The sequence below is a fragment of the Lagenorhynchus albirostris genome, chromosome 13, assembly GCF_949774975.1.
Source record: "Lagenorhynchus albirostris chromosome 13, mLagAlb1.1, whole genome shotgun sequence".
NCBI lineage: Eukaryota > Metazoa > Chordata > Mammalia > Artiodactyla > Delphinidae > Lagenorhynchus > Lagenorhynchus albirostris.
This window is the reverse complement of record NC_083107.1, coordinates 69,342,291-69,363,206: the sequence shown is the minus strand read 5'-3', so window position 1 is coordinate 69,363,206 and position 20,916 is coordinate 69,342,291. Positions and strand designations below refer to the sequence as shown.

The 20,916-nt window shown below is 37.6% G+C and overlaps 1 protein-coding gene across 4 annotated transcripts in view; it reads left to right on the top strand.

Moving 5' to 3' along the window:
• RAB10 (RAB10, member RAS oncogene family) overlaps positions 1-20,916 on the top strand; it is a 75,462-nt gene that overhangs the window by 30,602 nt on the left and 23,944 nt on the right. For all 4 annotated transcript variants that reach the window (XM_060169767.1, XM_060169770.1, XM_060169769.1 and 1 more), the window contains one exon: positions 20,349-20,409. In XM_060169767.1, coding sequence (XP_060025750.1) covers positions 20,349-20,409 — 61 coding nt within the window. The remainder of the gene's footprint in view (positions 1-20,348; positions 20,410-20,916) is intronic.

Here is a 20,916-nt window from a genome sequence, read left to right as displayed (position 1 = left end):
CTCACAGTTTATTTTTGTTTTGGAGGATATAGTTATTTTTCATAAATATGTTATTTATGGGTTTGTTGTTATTTTAAAATATATTAATAAATATTTTAAAATGTTTCTTAGTTTTAATATCTAATGTGGTAAGTATAAATTGATGTAATCCACATAAACAAAAGCTTGTTGGGCTCCTTAGTAATTTTAGAAGTATAAAGGGTTCCTCAGCACAAAAAGTTTGAGTCCTGGTGGTCTACCTCTTTCATTGCTTCTATGTATGGTCCATCCTAGCTCAGTTTATAATCTAGTAGGATAGACTGACACAAAATGAAAAGTCAGATGGTAGGATAATGTATGAAATAATGGTACTGAGGAAAGTCACTTAAAGGGAATCCATTCAAAACAGTAAAAGAAATTTCCTAACAAGTAATGGAAAACAGACAAAAATGTTGGGAAGTTGTTGAGAAATAAAATTAAAACTTATGACACCTAGTTTGTTTTGTCTTGTATTTGACAAAATTTAGATTATAATTTTGATTCCTCATTACTATTCAGCACTGAGAAAAAGAATCTAACGTTGGAAGTGTTGGCATACTTTATCTGACAAAAGTATATAAATAAAATCCTTGAATCTTTTGACTTTTATAGTATGAACATAAAAATCCATTAAAAACACGTTTAAACAATATGGAATAACAGGAGATTAAAATAGGGCAGAGAGATCCAACAAAGAAGCTATTCTAACTATGGAAAATACATTAAATCCATGGCAGTATCTCAAACTGTTTTATTTTGAAGTGATATTACCTCAGTTCGCCCAAAAAAGTAACACAATAACATACTGTTATTATTACAATTTGTTTAAAAAATAAACATACATAACACCTTCAAAAAAAAAAGTTTAAGAGTCTTATTCATTTCTTCAAGGGACTCTCTTAATCCTTTGCTCATATAATTTTTTAAATATAAATTTATTTATTTAATTTATTTATTTTTGCCTGCGATGGATCTTCGTTGCCGCCCATGGGCTTTCTCTAGTTGCAGTGGCGGGGGCCACTCTTCATTGCGGTGCATGGGCTTCTCATCACGGTGGCTTCTCTTGTTGCAGAGCACAGGCTCTAGGCACGTGGGCTTCAGTAGTTGTGGCACATGGGCTCAGTAGTTGTGGCGCACGGGCTTAGTTGCTCCGCGGCATGTGGGATCTTCCTGGACCAAGGCTTGAACCCGTGTCGCCTGCATTGGCAGGTGGATTCATTACCACTGCGCCACCAGGGAAGTCCCTGTTCATGTAATTTTAATTTTAGGCCCACTTGTGCTGCCATCCTTATCTATTTCTGTTTATATGTTAACTATCCACTCCTTTGTTTGTCAGTGACTTATTTCTTCCCTATCATTTTTCAGTGCATCTTTTACTGGATTTCCAGTCTCTCTTTATAATTAAGTTTACACTATATTATTAGAACATCTGGTAAGAGACATACCAACGATGTCTATGTGATGGCTGAGGGATAGATGCTAGTAAGTTGTGTATTTATTAGTATTTTCATGGTGTTATAACTTCAGCTTCTTTTTACAGCCTTGTGACTTGGAATCTATCAGTAGATAAGGAAGACTTCCGTGGGCATGCATGGAATCACATGTTTCAGGAAATGTAAAGAGCAAATGAGGGTACTCCTTTCAGGAAGTTTGGAATTAATGCTTTCTATATTGTTATTACAATTGTTAATTTCTGTTTGATTTAGAAATAGTTAATTTTAACAGTGTATTAGTAGAATGTTTTTAGCAGTCTAGGAACCCTCAAATAGAAAAACAATTCCTTATTCTGTGTTTGCAGTGAAAGAGAACCAAGGTAACCAATTAATGGGAGGTTGATATAAACCAATATGAGTTAGAAATGGCCTTGAACTTCTTAGATTTGTGCCTATCATCATCATTCTGTAGCACAAAGAGTAGAAGAAGAAAGAGCAGTTGATGAAAGTTATGGAATGGAGAGATTAAGAGTTGAGTGACTGAATGAATTGGATTTTTAAACTAATTGCAGAGGCTATAAACTGGAATACTTTCTTTGCTCTGCTCTGTAGTAATCTTTTGGTAGTATAATAGTAGACAACTTTGTACTGGAGACAGAAAACTAGCTTTGGTAACAATAAATTTTTTTAATAGGCAAATGACTTCATATCTTGGCCTTCATTTCCTGTCTGTAATAAAAGTGATACGATCTAACACTTAGGCTAACTAAGGTGCTGGGAACTGTACTAGGGTTTATATGGATTGTCTTTGTGGTTCCTGTATTAGCATGGTCTGAGAGATGGTTTGTGCTGTCCTACATATAGAGAAATAGCAGTGTACCAGCAGTAGTGCCTCTGTGAGAGAATAAAGCAACATTTCTTTAAGAGATTTGGAGGAAAGTGACTTAACTGATATGCAAAATAACTTATACACTACTTTGAGGCTTCAAAGGGGAGCAGTAAAGTGAAAGGCTGTATAGCAGTGGTAGTGTTACATTGATTGGATCTTGAGGACTCTTAAATCTTTCCACCTTTTCTTTGTCATCTGTCACCTCTGGAAACAACATAAGATTGGTCCTATAAAGGAGGGAGAGCCATTGGTCTGATTTCTTGCACAGGCATTCTGTAAGTTACAGATTTTATTTTTCAAGGTAAAAAACGGAAGCGGTGGCATTCATAGTTAAGAGCGTGGACTTTGGAGTCAAACTGACGAGTTAAAAAGCCAGTCTTAGCCGTGTGTAAATTAGCCTTGGGTAAATTACTTACCTTCCTTGTGCCTTAGTTTTTCTCATCCACAAAACCCTAAGAGCTACTATGAGGATTAAATGAGTCAATGGGTGTAAAGTGCTTGTGTCTGGCACATAGTAAGCAGTATATAAATGTTAGATAAAACAAAAGTAGTAACAAAAGCCAGGGACCTCTGGGAGGAATAAGAAGTTGGGGCCCATATTTGTTGTGAGTGGAAACTGAGCTTAATTTGGAGGTCTTGAAGAGGCATGCCTGGTTCTAAATTTTGAAGCAGATACGTGCAGCAACGTGAGAGTACAGGCTTCCTAGACAGTAGAAGAAAAAAGATGCCAAGATGAGATAATTGAAAGTGGAATATTGCTAAGGAATTAGAGAACATTATGCTTAAATTTTATTAGTACATCCCCTTTCCCCACATCAAACATTCTTAACAAGCCATGCCTCCTAAATTCTTAAGTGCCAAAAGTAGAACTATCCTTTATTTTCCAGTAGGGAAAACAGTCCTCATCCCCTCCATTAAGTCATTTATTGCCTGATGCCATTTGAAGATCCTTCCCGTCCACCTCCTCCCGGCCCGCTCTGTTGGAATTGAAATGGTTTTGTGCTTTGGCTGGCAGTGTCCTGAGTGGATCAGCACAGATTTAACTTGTTTAAGCAGATGTTTTTGTCTCTCTGATAAATAAGCTAGAGAAGAGGGTTGCTTGAAAGGTTTTTTTGTTTTTGTTTCTTAAGACTAAAAAAAGGAGGACTTCCCTGGTGACGCAGTGGTTAAGAATCCGCCTGCCAATGCAGGGGACATGGGTTTGAGCCCTGCTCTGGGAAGATCCCACATGCTGCGGAGCAGCTAAGCCCATGCGCCACAACTACTGAGCCTGTGCGCCTAGAGCCCGTGCTCCGCAACAAGAGGAGCTGCCGCAACAAGAGAAGCTATTGCAACAAGAGAAGCTACCGCAATAAGAAGCCTGAGCACCGCAAGGAAGAGTAGTCCCTGCTCGCCGCAACTAGAGAAAGCTCGCGCGCAACAGCAAAGACCCAATGCAGCCAAAAATAAATCCATTAAAAAAAAAAAAGACTAAAAACGAAAAACATTAAATAAAACCTCATCTGAAATCTAAAGGGGAGGAGGACTTAAAGATTTGGGGAAGTCAAGTGGATTAGCAGGAATTTAAAGTGGCTATGTTTTATCTAATACAGAATAAACAAATGCCATTGCAAAGTATTATTCTGATGTAAAAATTTCGTGGCTAAATAACAAGTTGTCATATTACTTAGAGAGTAATAAGCATTATGCATTAATAAGTTTGAAACAGTTGATCAACAAGTCCTAGATTCTGGAGATTCGGTGGCCTTTAAAGATAGTATATGAACTCATTTTAATGATTTAGAAAACCTTTTAATACTTGAAAAGTTGCAAATATCCATAAAAGGGGAAGGAAGATAGAAAGCAACAAAGGGTTAGAAGGTGAGTGAGCAAGTTCTGGAAAAATTGAGAACAATGTTGCTGATTTGAGATGCTGCTTGGAATACAGTTTGGTCTGGATCAAGGAGGTATCAGGAGAATAAGATAAGGGCAGGCCAAAAAGAAGATAGACAGTTTGACTCACTAACGGCAAAGCGTTAAGACTGGGAGAAGGCTGAAATTGGGTAGCTAGAGTAATGTTCAGAACCAATGTAATAGCTTCATTGAGGGCTTTTTATGTGCCATCCTAGACTTTTTACACATTAATTCTCATGTAATCCTCGCAGCATACTGGTGATAGAAATTTTAATTCCTGTTGTGGATGAGGGAAACAGGTCTAGAGAGGTTAAAGTTTCACCCAGTGCAACACAGCTAGTACCTGGCAGAGTCAGAGGGCATGTTTGTCTGTATCCTCTTAATCACGGTGGTCCATACTGCCTTTCTTAATTCCTAAAGTTAATTCACTGTCAGCCCTAACCTTATATTTGCTTATTGATGTGTAGTGTATAACCTAACAGATCATCAGTATGATTGGAGTAGTTTTGGAGGGATCATGATAGTTATTTGAGGCAGAGTTACTCTTGATGCTGTGGTACCAAATAAGAACATATGAAGATACCGCCATGTTCTAGAGAACACTAGCTTCTGGAAGGTGCCTCCAAAGTTTTGAGTAGTGGAAGTAGCAACAAAAGCAGCTAATGGTGTTTTATCACAGAATCTACTTGCTCAGTTCTTTGACATGAAAAAAGTTTCTCTTTCCTTTTTAGAAAAGTGTCAAAGGAGCATTATAAAAGAAGCTCAGGAATAAAGGAATGGAGGAAGTTCATTAGGGACTCAAGGAGTTAACTACACATGCCAAATTTAAAACTACCTCTGGAAATGTGTGACTCCAATGAAACAAATCTTATGACTTCTGTGAAACAGAGCAAAGCTTATTACTTTCTACTACACTAATTTTGAATTCAAAATAATTAAGACATAGTAAGTGGGTTGTGTTTTTTACTTTTTCAGAGCATTTGGGTTTTCAGAAATTGTGTGAGATGTACGTGTGAATTGGTTATATTTTTTTCATTTTTACCAAATTTGGTAGGTGGTAAAATGGAAATTCTAAGTAAATATTTAAAATGCCACATGGGTATTACAAATATAGATATTAAAGGAAACTTTAAATTTTCAAATAGGAAAACTTACTCTGGCAGGTCGAGAAAAGGCATCACATCTTTTGTGCATAGAGAAACATGTTAATTTTCTGTTTTTGTGGTATTGCTTCTCTTGCTTTTATATTACTGTCTATTAACTGATGTGGAATTTGTCAGATTTCCCAGCTGTCTTTTCCAACTATATTACTTGTGAGAATCCTAATGACTTTATGAATTAGAGGAGTGTCTCTAAAATTAGTGCATAACAAATAAGACTTTCTTCATCCTGACTTACAGATACAGCAGTTCTTGGGCTTTATTGTATATTACCGTGTGATGTCAGCTTCTTTGGTTTACTTGGATGAAATTATTTTTTGTTAGAATGACTTTTGTTGGCATTTGTAATGTAATTTTAAGGTAATGTACAGATACTTCAGCTACTTTGGTTTTTAAAAGTCTGTGAATGAGATATAAGAGCAATATGCAGAAATGAAATGTATTTATATACACTGGCAGTGAAACATCCAAAAATGAATTTAAGACAATAATTCCATTTACAGTGACATCAAAAGAAACCAGTATTTAGGAATAAATTTGACAAAAGAACTGCAACACTTGCACACTGAAAACACTGTTGAAAGAGCTTAAAGAAGATCTAAGTAAATGGAAAGATTACCCCACTGCTCATGGACTGGAAGACAATATTAAGATGGCAGTACTACCCAAATTGACCTACACAGTCAGTGCAATTCCTATCAAAATCCTAGCTAGCTTGTTTGCAGAAGTTGACAGGTGGCCCCTAAGAGTCATGTGGAAATAGCCAAAATTACCTTGAAAAGAAGTACAAAGTTGGAAGACACACTACCTGATTTCAAAACTTAAAGCAAAGCTACAGTAATCAAGGCAGTGTGGTACTAGTGTAAAGACAGACATACAGATCAGTGGACTAGGGTGGAGAGTTCAGAAATAAACCCTTAATATTCTGGTCAATTGATTTTTGTTAATTAGATATTAAGTACCCCAAAGTACTGTCCTTTCCAATTCACCCTTCTGTCTCTACCCTCTCAACTTCCTTCCATTACTTAAATCAACAGGTGTTTATTGTGAGCACATAGGACTAGGGTGACTTCTGAGGTGATTTATTCACATACATCTGGCCTGACAGAGCTGGCATGTACTCTGAGGACTTGTATCCTAGAAGAATGCCAGCTTTTAACAGCGGTTAGAGAAGAATGGTGAGTAAGTATGTATATGAAATATATATATTTATAATTCAGTATCAGTGTTGCTCTTGCTGGTGGCTAGATTTGGGATAGTAAAAGAAAATAATTCACCTTTTAATAATTATATAATGAAAAAAGCTAATTACGAAATCGGGTACAAAGTCCAGATGACTTTGGCTTTGTTTCTTCACTCTGTAGTGTCAGACTGCCAGTATATCATCATGAAGATACGTGAGAAATATTATCTGTCACAGGTGGAGAAAGAATAATAGCTGGATTGTTTCTGAACTTCGTAATAAACTTAAAAAAAAAGCGTCTCATTTGATTTAAAAAAAAAAACTTCCTTGGCTCAAATACTTTAATTTCACACTTAGCAAGTTTTCGGTAAATAAAAATTGGCCCTAAAACCTGGGAAGAATGATAGTGTTGTGTACCAATACTATAAGTTACAGCCCTCTGGAACAATAGAAGGTGGGGGGACTGGGGCAGAGGCTATGAACTCCCTGAAATTCTACTTACAAATTTTGTATGTATGCACATTGGTGTGAGGGCATGTGCAAAGGATCCATGATTTTCATTAGGTTCTCAAATGATTTGGAACATATCCCAGGAAAGATTAAGGATTGCTTAAACCTTTAAAAGACAATAAAGCTGTTGAGAACTTTTACTTCTGGACATTACAGAGTAATTTACTGGTACCAGATTAGCCCTCTGGCCATAAATAAGGAGGAAGTTGGACAAAACACATACAACAGGCAGGGCAGGACTGCATTCCCTGAGAGAAGGAAAATAAAATTCAGCCCTGCGAATCTCACAGGCTTTCTTTCTGAAACTAGATTCCAGTTAGAATCTAAGTTAATTAGAATCTAAGCAGGGTGAGGCAGTCTTGTTGGGCCAAGGAGGTACAAGTCAGAGAATAGACTTGAGAGGCTGGAATTTGCAGGGGTGATTACCATAGAAGATGGGGTTACACAGACAGTGAAATCCAGAAATCTGCAGAGGAGCTCCTTTGACTCTTTGGCTGGATACTAAGCTGGGTGGAGCTCCATAGGCTGGGCAAAGAACAACTAACTATTAGAGGAAGAACAACTACCAGAGACTTGGTAGAAATATTGGGACTTAACGTTGGGTTGTGAGGTATTTCTAGTTTTGACCAGCCAGAATGGAGAGACCTTGTGGAATATCAGAACCATTTGGGAGAGTCCCCAGATACGGTACTCCTTAGGAGTAGGGCCAAAGTAACTTTAGAAAAGGGGCTACTCAAGTCCCACCTTAAGACTGTGCTGAAAAATAGGCCTCAAAAGGATTAAGCTGATTCTCAACTAATTTAGCTGCCCACCTGAACAAAACTCAACATGCAAGAAACCCATGGAAGCATTTAAAGGAAGCATGAACGTGAGAGAAATGTAAGATGTAAAAAAGACCTATTAGAACTCCTAGAACTGAAAAACACAATATCTGAAATGAAAAATTCAGCTGATGGGCTTAACAGCAGATTAAAAGAAGAAAAGACACTGCAGAAGAAAAGATCAGTGTAAGGTAATAGAAACTGTGCAAAATGAAACACAGGGGGGAAAAGTCTGGGGAAAAAAAGGAGAGAGCCTCAGTGATGTGTGGGACATTATCAAGCAGTCTCATGCATGTGCATTTGGACTCTAGGACGGCAGGTGGGGTCCTGTGGTTGCAGAAGAAGTATTTGAAGAAATAATGGCTGAAAATTTTCCAAGTAATGACGAGAACTGTAATCCCATAGACTTTATGAACCTAGGTAGGATGAACATAGAGAAAATCACACTGAGACACGTGCTAACCCAGTGGCTAAAAACCAGTTACAAGGAGAAATCTTAGAGAAGCCAGAGGGAAAAAAGACCACATTACATATACAGAGGGACAAAGATAAGAACAGCTGTTGACTTTTTATGAAACAATATGAGCCAACAAATGAGCAAATAACCACACAGGAAGAAGAAAAGAATAATCAAAATACCTTTAGAAAACAGTATTTGATTAGCTATTGTAAGACTAAAGGTAAAAAGGACTGTAAACATGCATTTTGGTGATTCTGATTTCTCACAAGGGTGGTATGGGTTAGCAAGTTGGAAACTATATACTAGGAATGAACACATAAGTAAATATATTTTAGATAATGAGAGCCAGGTTTCTACTATTAAAGAGGTTAAGGAAAGGAAGAAGACTAGAAGGAACTCTGTGATGTTGAATTGGAATCAGAATTATCACTATGAACTCATGGTTTTATATATTATACATGCAGGTGGTTGTGGAAATACAGGTGTGTGTATATGCATGGATTAGTGTACATAAATATATTTTCTCACTCTGTCCTCTGGGAATGCCTAGAAGAAGCAGTGAGCATGCCTAGTGCCCAGATCTTGGACTCTACATTCAGTTTTTCAACAAAAGGAACCAGGACTCTTAAAAAGAACTGACTGCTTCCAGAACTGGGATATATGGGAGCATCTTTGGTGCCAGAAAATGAAGAAGTGCTCAGAAAAGGATGGGATATGTCAAAAGTATGTAAGAACCGGGCTTCCCTGGTGGTTCAGTGGTTAAGAATCTGCCTGCCAATGCAGGGGACACAGGTTCGAGCCCTGGTCTGGGACGATCCCACATGCCGCAGAGCAGCTAAGCCTGTGCGCCACAGCTACTGAGCCTGTGCTCTAGAGCCCGTGCGCCACAACTATTGAGCCTGCGCTCTAGAGCCCTTGAGCCTGAACTATTGAGCCCGTGGGCCACAACTACTGAAGTCCACGTGCCTAGAGCCGTGCTCCACAACAAGAGAAGCCACCGCAATGAGAAGCCCGCACACCGCAATGAGGAGTAGCCCCCACTCGCTGCAACTAGAGAAAGCCTGCGTGCAGCAACGAAGACCCAACGCAGCCAAAAATTAATTAATTAATTAAAAAAAAGTGTGTAAGAACCAACCTGAAAGAGCTTCTAATGTCCAAAGCTGTAATGAAATAATTATAATATTGCATTACTACCAATAGAATAAAATAGCCATTAGTCCATATTGGTAAGTATAAAACAAACAGATAGGTTGGTGGGTAGAAGGGACAAATCATAAATGAAGAATTCCAATTAATAAGTGTAAAACCGTGACTGAAAGAAAATCACCGTTACGCAAATACTGCAGTAATAGTTGTCACAGGCAGTCCAGTGATGGAAGGTAAAATCACTGGGGAGGTACGATGAGAAACGTTTGCATAGTCTCAAGGTATTTTCTCTTAGAAATTATTGATTACAAAGGGAAAAACAGCAAATTTACAGCGGAGAGAAGCTCTGTAGATACCACCTTAACTAAGTTATTAAGGTTAATATCATAGAAAGAAGACATCCACAATATATACTTGGTATAATGAACCAAGAAAGGCAAAACATTACATCTGTGGTGTTTTGTGGTATTCTTATCAAAAAATGCAAAATCTTACTCTAATTATGAGAAGGCAGCAGACAAACCCAAATTGAGGGAGAATTCTACAAAATACCTGACCAGTATTCTTCGAAAGTATCAAGGTCATGAAAGACAAGAAAAGACTGAGTAACTGTCACAGATTGGAGGAGACTAGAGACGTATGACAGCTAAATACAAAGTGGGAATCTGGATTGGATTCTGGAATACAGTGACATTAGTAAAAAAACAAAAAACAAAAAACAAAAACTGGTGGATTAGTTCTGTAGTTTGCATTGTACCAGTGTTACTTTCTTATTTCTGATAAATGTACTATGGTTATGTAAGTGTTAACATTAGGAGAAGCTTAGATGAAAGGTATATGTGAACTCTGAGCTATTTTTTGCAACTTTTTTGTAAAATAATTTCAAAATAAAAAATTTCTTAAATCTACAGTTCTCCCCACATTGGGGAGTTGGAGAAAGAAACAATGCAAGCCAGAAGACAGTGAAATTACATATTGAAAGTTCTGAAAGGAAAAAACTTATCAAGTTAGAATTTAATCCTAACAAAAATATCTTTCAAAAATGAAGTCAAAATAAAGACATTTTCCATACAAAAGCTGAGAGAATTTCTTGCCGGCAGTCTTGCGCTATTACAAATGTTAAAGGAAGTTTTTCAGGCTGAAGAAAATCATGCCAGATGGAAACTCAGATCTGCACAAAGGAATGAAGAGATTAAGAAATGGTAAATATGTGGGGAAATATAAAACACTTTTTTCTCATTTTAGTTTATTTCAAAGACAATTGACTATTTAAAGCAAAGATTTCTATGTTTTATAGGATTCATAATATTTAGAAAACGTAGAAGTGTAACATGTAGAAGAAAAAAGATTTTTTAAATAGCCCAGTAATAGGAGAAAATGGAAGTATACTGCTATAAGTGTCTTATATTAATACCAGAAGTGGTATAATACTGTTTGAAGGTAGACTGTCCTAAGTTAAAAATGTATATTATAAATGCTAGTGCAACCACTTAAAAAAAATTAGGGATATCTAATAAGCTATTAATCATAAAGCTCAAATGACTATTAATATTTGACAAAATAGATTTCAGAGTGAGGGATAAATACAGACTTTACAGTAATACAGACTTTTCAGAACAATAAAGTTGTCAATTTATCATATTTATATACCTAATAGTTTCAAAATACCTGAAGCAAAACCTGACAGAATTGGAAGGAGAAATAGACAATGTACAATTACATAGCTGGATGTTTCAACATTCCTCTTTAGTAATTGATTAAGTAGACATATATTAAAGAAATTGAGGGACTTACCTGGTGGTCCAGTGGTTAAGACTCAGTGCTTTCACTGCAGGGGACACGGGTTTGATCTCTGGTCCAGGAACTAAGAACCCACATACTGTGCAGTGTGGCCAAAAAATTAAAAAAAAATTAAAATAGTAAAGAAATAAAAAGAAACTGAATCTTAGTTTAAAATTCTCTGAAAGAAGCCTCAAGGCCCAGGTGGCTTCACTGGTGCTTTTTTTTTTTTTTTTTTTTTTTTTTTTTTTTTTTTTTTTTTTTTGCGATACGTGGGCCTCTCACTGTTGTGGCCTCTCCCGTTGCGGAGCACAGGCTCCGGACGCGCAGGCTCAGCGGCCATGGCTCACGGGCCCAGCTGCTCCACGGCATGTGGGATCTTCCCGGACCGGGGCACGAACCCGTGTCCCCTGCATCGGCAGGCAGACTCTCAACCACTGTGCCACCACTGATGCATTTTATCTAATGTTTAAGGGAGAAAATACCAATCTTAAACTACTTCAATAAATATAGGAGGAGGGCACACTTCCAAATCATTTATGGGACCAGCTTTATCTTGGATACTAAAACCATATAAAGATAAGACCTATTCCAAATGATCATTGACATGTCTTTCATGAACATGTATATAAGAACTCTTATCTAACTTGCAAATCAATTCCAGGAACTTATAAAATGAATAATATGTCACAACCAAGGGAGATTTATTTCAGGAATCCAATGTTGACTTCACATTCAAAATCAATTTTAATTATCCACCTTACTGGAATAAAGAAGAAAAATCATGAACATCTTTAATACGTATAGAAAACCCTTTGACAAAATGCAACCTCATTTTGCATCATGATACCTCACCAAACTAGGAACAGGACATTTCCTCAACCAACTAAATGATGTACAGTTAACACAATACTTTAATGGTGAAACTTTCAGTCTAAGCTTTCTCTTTTGAGGATCAAGTACAAAACAACAATGTATTAGAGGTCCTAACTAGTACAATAAGGCAAGGGAAAGAAGCAAGTCTAGAGGTTGAAAAGGAAGATGATATGGAAGTGCCTTTATACAGACTACCTGATTACATACATTGAAATTCTAAGCCACCATCACCCCCCCCAAAAAAAAAGAGCAACTGTAATTAATAAGTGAATGTAGCAAGGTTGCAGGATACAAGGTCAATACAAAAATAAATTGTATTCTATATTTAGCAAAAAAAAAAAAAATTGGAAAATAAAACTTGAAATTACCATTTACGGTATTATCCACAAAATGAAGTAGGGATAAATTTAACAAAATATGTGCAAGACCTAGGCACTGAAAACTACAAAATACTGTTGAGAGAACTTAAAGAAGACCCAAATAAACAGAGATCATGTTCATGTTCATGGATGATGAACCATGTTCATCTACCATGTTCATGGATCAGAAGACTCGTTATCACTGTACCCAAACTCCTACTTATCTTTCCTGAACATGCCAAGCATATTTCTACCTCAGACCCTACGCACTTATTGTTTCCTCTGCCTGAAACACTCTCCTCACGTATTTTATTTTTTTTTGTCTTTTCTCCCTGGAATGTAAATCCCGTCAACAGAGGATTTTGTCTGCTTCATTTAGTGTCAAGTATATAGTAAGTGTGGTTTATTCTTCTGTAACACACATTACTATAATGTGAAATAGCTTGTAGATAATACATATATAGACATATATATTACATTGCACTAGAAATGCTTGTGTTATCTCTTTATTACATCTTAGGATGTAGTTGGAAGAGTTGAAGTTAGCTTTGGTTTTGTCAGTAATTTCTCAGTTACCAGGAACTTATCCTGTCTCATACATTTCAAAAATTAAAATCAGTAGTTAATGGCATGCAGCAAAAGAAAAAAACAGATCATTTAATTGGACTTCATCAAAATTAAAAACTTTGATGCATCAAAGGTAATTAAGAAAGTGAAGACAGCCTATAGAATGGAGGAAATATTTGCAAACCATATTTGTGATATGACTCTGTTTTCCAGAAGATATAAAGAACTCTTACAACTCAACAACAAAAAGATAACTTGATTTAAAAATGGGCAAAGGGGGCTTCCCTGGTGGCGCAGTGGTTGAGAGTCCACCTGCCAATGCAGGGGACACGGGTTTGTGCCCCGGTCTGGGAAGATCCCACATGCCGCGAAGCGGCTGGGCCCGTGGGCCATGGCTGCTGAGCCTGCACGTCCGGAGCCTGTGCTCCGCAATGGGAGAGGCCACAACAGTGAGAGGCCCGCATACCGCAAAAAAAAAAAAAGGGCAAAGGACTTGAATAGACATTTCTCCAGAGAAGGTATACAAATGGTCAACAAGCACATGAACTGATGTTTAGTATCAGTAGTCATTAGGGAAATGCGAATCAAAACTACAGTGAGGCACCACTTCATATGCACCCCCTAGAATGACTTATAAAAAGGAAAATAATAAGCATTGGTTAAGATGTGTAGAAAAATTGAACCCTCATACATTGCTAGTGGAAATGTAAATGGTGCAGCTGCTGTGGAAAACAGTGGTTCCTCAAAAAGTTAAACAAAATTACCATATGACCCAGCAATTCCACTTCTTGTATATACCCCAAAGAATTAAAAACAGGTACTCATATAAACACATATACATGCATATTCATAGCAACACTTTACCAAGGCCAAAAGGTGAAAACAGCCGAAATGTCCGTCAACAGATGAGTGGATAAGCAGATAATGGTGTATATACATATGATGGAATATTATTCAGTCATAAAATGGAATGAGGTACTGACCGATACATGCTACAACGTGGATGGACCTTGAAAACATTATGCTAGGTGAAAGAAGCCAGACACAAAAGGTCACATGTTACATGCTTTCATTTATATGAAATATCCAAAATAGGTAAATCTATAGAGACAGAATGCAGACTGGTGGTTTCCAGGGGAGTGGTGGGAGGGGAAATGGAAAGCCACTGACTAATGGGTATGGAGTTTCCTTTTGAGATGATGAAAATGTTTTGGAACTGGATAGAGGTGCTGGTTGTACAATATTGCGAATATACTGAATTGTTCACTTTAAAATGGTAAATTTTATGTGAATTTTACCTCAGTAGAAAATAGGCTAAGAGCATGTATGGTCTGCAATCAAACAGACATGAAATTGAGTCCTGGTTTTTGCCGCCTATTAATTCTGTGACCTTAAGTAAATTACTGTATATTTTGTCTTCTATAAAATAGGCATATTAGGGGAATTCCCTGGCGATCCAGTGGTTAGGCCTTGGCACTCTCATTGCCGGGGCCTGGGTGTGATCCTTGATCTGACTAAGATCCTGCAAGCTGTGTGGCACGGCCAAAGTAAAATAAAATAGGCATATTAGTACTTTCTCAGAGGATTTTTGTTAATATTAAATGAGATAGTATATGTGAAATGCTTACAATATTTAATTATCCAGTGAATATTAGTGTTAATTGATTTTTCTTTTGCTGCTGCTATTGGTTTTTATTTCACTCATCATTTGTAGAATAGAAGTAATAGTATGGACTAGGATTGTTCTGATGACTTAATGAGTTATCTATGCAAAGGGCTTAAAACAGTACCTGGCACATTGTAAATTCTCAAAGTGTTTACTAAGCTATTACTATTAAATGAAAGGATCTTTAGAGGGAACTTTTGTGCATTCTCCATTTTCACATCCATATGGAGATGTCCATTATGGAAAATGGCCTTTTCAAAATTTGTGCTGTTAATGACAGAGCTAGGACTAGGTCTTTTAAATTTCAGACTAAGCTACATTCAAAGGATTGTAGGTATGCGATTCCTATTTCCTCTCCTGGTGTGGTGAAAACATTTGATTTTCACCTGTTAAAAACCACAGATATAGATCATTTAGCTATACGTTGTTGAACTTCGGTTATCTGGAGTTTATTATATAGGTTGTTTCTGCCTGCATTAATTACTATTGATGTGTCATCAGAAGCCAAGTTTTGGAAAACTGATATTTATAATGACTAGAAGTTGCAGTTACTTTTCTTGTCACTGGATGGTGCAACATCATTAAGGCAAATGTTTTGCCTGATATTGTTTCTCACTTTCCTGAGCAACTGAAAATTGATAAACGAATTAGACTGTGGTAAATTGAAATACTTGTTTGAACTGGGTCCCAGGAATCTGTAAAAAGTGGGGATTTCCTCTAGTATATTTTTACGTAAGCAAAAGCTGGAAAAGAATCGCTGGTTGGATCAAACCCTATGATTTTGCTCTAGTCTGTGGTAATTTAACAAATGATAGTGTTGCAGGAGAATCTGATTCTTCCTGGCAGAATCTTAAAGGGTGATAGGTTTTCCTAGCTTCTCTTGGCAGCTGAGTTATTGATTTTGCCCTAATCTTTAACTTGTATCAAAAAGTTTTCTAGGGCTTCCCTGATGGCGCAGTGGTTGAGAGTCCACCTGCCGATGCAGGGGACACGGGTTCATGCCCCGGTCCGGGAAGATTCCACATGCCGCGGAGCGGCTGGGCCCGTGAGCCATGGCTGCTGAGCCTGCACGTACGGAGCCTGTGCTCTGCAACGGGTATTAAAAAAAAACAAAAAACAACTTTTCTACTCTATCTTAAATATAGGTTTTTCCAACCTATGTTTGAGGGTGTGGAAAGTGCGTGCTGGAATGACTAAGGTATTTACTTGGGAAAAGTGCACAGTTGTAAAAGTTGTTTTTGAGAGTGACTATAGAAAAAAGGCTGGAAGGAATGAGACTGTAGGGGTGGCTTGGGGCCATGCTAGAAGTTAGGTGATCAAGTCGGAGTGTTTGTGTAGTGGAGAGAACATTTGTAAACATACCTCCTCCTCTATTAACCTAATTTTTGTTTCTATTAATGTAATAGCTACAGAGTTTTAGAAGTTAGTACTTTAAGACCTATGACAACAGCAGCAGCAACAATAAATCCTTGCCCCATGCTCACTTGTGTGTTACCTTTCCCAAACATTTTTTGGCCTTTACTTCTGATATTCAACCCCATATTCCCTAGTCATATGTATTTAACTTTTAAAAAGACTAATTTGAGAAATTTCCTCTTGTTGTTACGGAAGATGAGAATTGGAATACTCTTAATACCATGAGGCATTCTTGGTTCCTCTCCCTTCATCTTCTCAAATAGTTATAACACGTTTTGTTAACTGCTAAACCAAGTAGTGTACTATAATTGCATTTCCTTTCTTGGACAGTTTTCTGTTTTTACTGAGTTTACAGTCCCTTCATTGTTACATATGCTTAGATTTCAAGGCACTATTCATACTTTATCCCAAACTCTACAACAGAATTGCCAGACCTTCTGAACTCTTCTTTTCATTTAAATTCCGTTAATACCATTTCATCCCCTCCTTCTCTTAGGAGGCATACCTCTGCATTTTAGCATTTTATTCTGTCCTGTTGTTTTCTTTCCTCATTCTCTCCTGAACTGGTTGCTTCTCTAGGCCAGTTTGAACTGCCCTTTACATCACTCTTTTTTGGGGGGTGGAGGAGTGTGCTGCATGGCTTGCGGGATCTTAGTTTCCCGACCAGGGATTGAACCTAGGCTACGGCAGTGAAACCACCAAGTCCTAACCACTGGACCACCAGGGAATTCCCTATATCACTCTCTTTGCTGGATTCTTTTTCTTCCTATTCTTGGTAAAGAAGTCTCTCCTAGTAGCTGTCTTAGAAAAGATGCACGAGAGGTAAATATTTTGAGATCTTTCATCTTTAGAAATGCCTTTTTTTTACTCTTATTTGATTTTGGCTGGATATAGGTTGGGAATACTTTTTTTTTTAATTAATTTATTTTTGGCTGCATTGGGTCTTCGTTGCTGCGTGCAGGCTTTCTCTAGTTGCAGTGAGCAGGGGCTACTCTTTGTTGCAGTTCACGGGCTTCTCATTGCAGTGGCTTCTCTCGTTGTGGAGCACGGGCTCTAGGCGTGCGGGCTCAGTAGTTGTGGCGCACGGGCTTAGTTGCTCCATGGCATGTGGGGTCTTCCCGGACCAGGGCTCGAACCCATGTCCCCTGTGTTGGCAGGCGGATTCTTAACCACTGCGCCACCAGGGAAGCCCGAGAATACTTTTTTTTTTTTTTCTTTTTTGCAGTACGTGGGCCTCTCACTATTGTGGCCTCTTCTGTCGCGGAGCACAGGCTCCGGACGCGCAGGCTCCATGGCCATGGCTCACGGGCCTAGCCGCTCCGCGGCATGTGGGATCTTCCCGGACCAGGGCACGAACCCGTGTCCCCTGCATCAGCAGGCGGACTCTCAACCACTGTGCCACCAGGGAAGCCCCCGAGAATACCTTTTATTTACCTTTTTGTATCCTGGATTCTAGTGTTGCCGTTGAGTAGTTCAGAGTTGTTATTCTTGATTGTTTAATATGGCCTGGTTTGTTTCTTTGCAAGCTTTTATAATATTATCTTTATTCCTGAAATTTATCTTCAGCCCTGAAATTTCATGATGATATAATTTGGTATAGATCTTATTTTATTCATTATGCTAGGCACTAGGTGAGTCTTTCAGTCTAAAATAGATTCCTTTGATTCTGTTAAGTTTTCTTGCATAATTTTTAGATTACTATTTTCTGTGTGTCATTTTCTCTGTTCTTTCTTGAACTTATGAGTTAGATGTCAGATCTCCTGGTATGATCTTTTGACTTATCATATCTCACATACATTCCATTCTTTGTCATTTTGTTGTATTTTTTGAGAGATCTTAATTTTCCCTTACAGCCTTTCTGTTGAGTATATTATTTCTGCCTTTTTAATTTCCAGGAGTTTTCTAGTTCAGATTACTGTTTCTTCCCCCCACCCCCCCATCTTGTTCTGAGAAGATAAAAAGAACTATATCTTTTCCTCTGTATTGCCCCTGTTTCCTCCAGGTTTCCTTTTTTGTTTGTTTTTGCTTTTTTATTTTGATATCTCGTTGGAACTTTGTCCTTCATGCTTTTGCCTGAAACTCTAAAAAGCTGACTGGAAGCTAAGCAGGCAAGTGTGGAGCTTGTCAAGTGGTGAGTTTCACCCTAAAGGTGAAGCATCTGTGTCTTTTCTCAGGGACCCTTTTATTTTCTCTAGAAAATGTCATTTATCTGTTTATTCAACAGTGATTTCTTGAATGCCTGCTTATATGTCAGGCATAGCTCTAGGTGCTGGGAATTTAATAGAATTGAACAGATAAAAATCCCTACCCTTGTTGGATCTTATATTTGGCAAAGGGAGGCAGAAAAAGAAAAAGTAAATATATACAGTATATTTAAGGAATGTTAAAGATTAAAAAGTAAGGAATAGGGTTAAGGGAGTATTAACAGATAATGGACATGGGGTAAGGGACATGAGGAAAAGTTGCAGCTTAGGATATGTTAGCTAGGGGAAGGAGCTCTGATGGAGAAGAAAGTATTCCAGGATGGGAGAACAGTATGTACAGAGACCTTGAGGTGGGAATCTGCCTGACCTGTGTGTGGAACAACTTGTGGAAGCCAGTACCGTTAGCGAGATCAGAGTAAGATGATAAAGAAGATGCTGGGACTCCCCTGGTTGTCCAGTGGGTAAGACTCCATGCTCCCAATGCAGGGAGCCCAGGTTTGATCCCTGGTCGGGTAACTAGATCTTGCATGCATGCCGCCTGCCACAACTGAGGAGCCCACATGCTGCAACTAAAGATCTCGCATGCCTCAGTGAAGGCCCAGTGCAGCCAAAATTTAAAAAATAAATAAATAAGTAAATATTTTTTTAAAAAAAATGATATAGAAAATGCTGAGGTCAGAGTGAACAGGGGGGAAGGTGGGCAGAATGTGTAAGACCTTATGGACTATTTTAGGGACTTTTGCTTTTAGTCTTTGTGAAAGATGAGATTTGGAGATAGCCAGTAAGCAGTTGGGTATCTTAAGTTTGGAGTTAAGGGGAGCAGTCTGGGCTATGATATAAAATTTGAGAGTTGCCAGTGTGTACATGGAATTTAAAGCCATAAAATCAGGGAAAAGACGTTCACTCCAATTTTTAGAAAAGTTAGGTGAGGAGAAACCAGTAATGAAGATTGATGAGTGGCCGGAGAGGTAGGAACACTAGCAGTTTTTGTGCAGAAAAGAATGAAGAACTGCTTCAACTGCTGCTAATTATTTTGAGGATAGACAACATGAGATGGAGAGGGAAAATCATGGAGTCTAGGATGAGGTTTCTGTCTTGAACAGTTAGGTGGATGGCTTAAAACAGTCTAAATTCTTGGAAGTTTTCCAGTGTTACCTGGTTTCCATCACAAAGGGTTTAGAGCTTTCAGACTGTCCTAATTTCACTTCTATTCAGGAAAGTTTTCTGAAATAGTATTGGTTGTCAGGTTTGTCATTAAGATTAATTAACAAATTCTATGCCTAACTGGGATTGTTCAGTCCTGTTCAGAGTTGTTCTTGACAACCAGATCATTTTAGGATGATTTTCTCAGTAATTCCTAGAGAAACAAAAATATGGGCTGTAGACATAGTCTGAGGTTTGTAAGTGTCAGACAAATGGCCCTCTTTTTTTATTTTAATTGGGTATGGGAAACAAACTGAAAGGGCCAAATTGAAGATTTTAGTTAGTTAAAGAGCAGACAGATCCTGGGGAACCTATAATACTTTTGCTTCATGTACTGTGACACACTGTGTTACTAGATGCATAAACATCTAGTACTTTTACACTTTCTAAATTCATTGACCTGTTCATCATTATGAAACGACCCTCTTTATCCCTGGTAGTATTCTTTTCTGGAAGCTAGTGAAGGGTATGTTTTTTGCTAATAGGAAACATCTTTTTATTCTTTTGCATTAAAATATTAGATATTAAAAAATATTTTTTTAATTTCCTAATTGTAAAATCTCTGTATATAACTATTTCTTCTACTGTCTTGGATCTTATATCACACAGGTTTACAGTTGGACACTTTTGCTCAGAATTGCATACATAGTAAATTTCCAGAACCAAACAAACAAATTTTGAAAGTGTGTTTTTACACCAATTAATTTTAGTATAGCCATGTTCAGAGCCATAGATACAATTTACCTTTTTTTTTCTATGTTGTAGGAATAGACTTTAAGATCAAAACAGTTGAATTGCAAGGAAAGAAGATCAAGCTACAGATATGGTAAGTAATGCTAATTTATTCACTTTATGTAGTAGAATGTTAACTTCCTGAAGGTTAGGCAGTGAAATCCTTCCTTGTCAACTGTTGAAATTCTAGGAAACTTCCCATTCTAAGCCAGTAGTCAGGTGGCCTTCTTTCAGTGATGTAAAAAAAAATTGTTGCCGTGGACTTCGGAGTCCGTGAGATCTGGCTTGAGTGTTTTACCTTTTCTACTTACAGTATGAACTTGGGTAAGTTCCATATCACTGTGAGGCCTTTATATCTTCATATGTAAAATGGAGATAATATCACCTATCTCAAAAGATTGTTATAAGGATTATATGAAATAATCTAGGTAATGCCTTTAGCACAATACTTTGCTCAGAAACACTATAAAAAAATTAATATAATTTTTTTGTTGTTTGGAGAGTCTTTAAGCTAAAAATGTACTTAATGTGTTTATAACTTTTTATAGGCATTATTATTTTCATTAGTTTGTATAGGATTTGCCCCGTAGAAGCACAATAA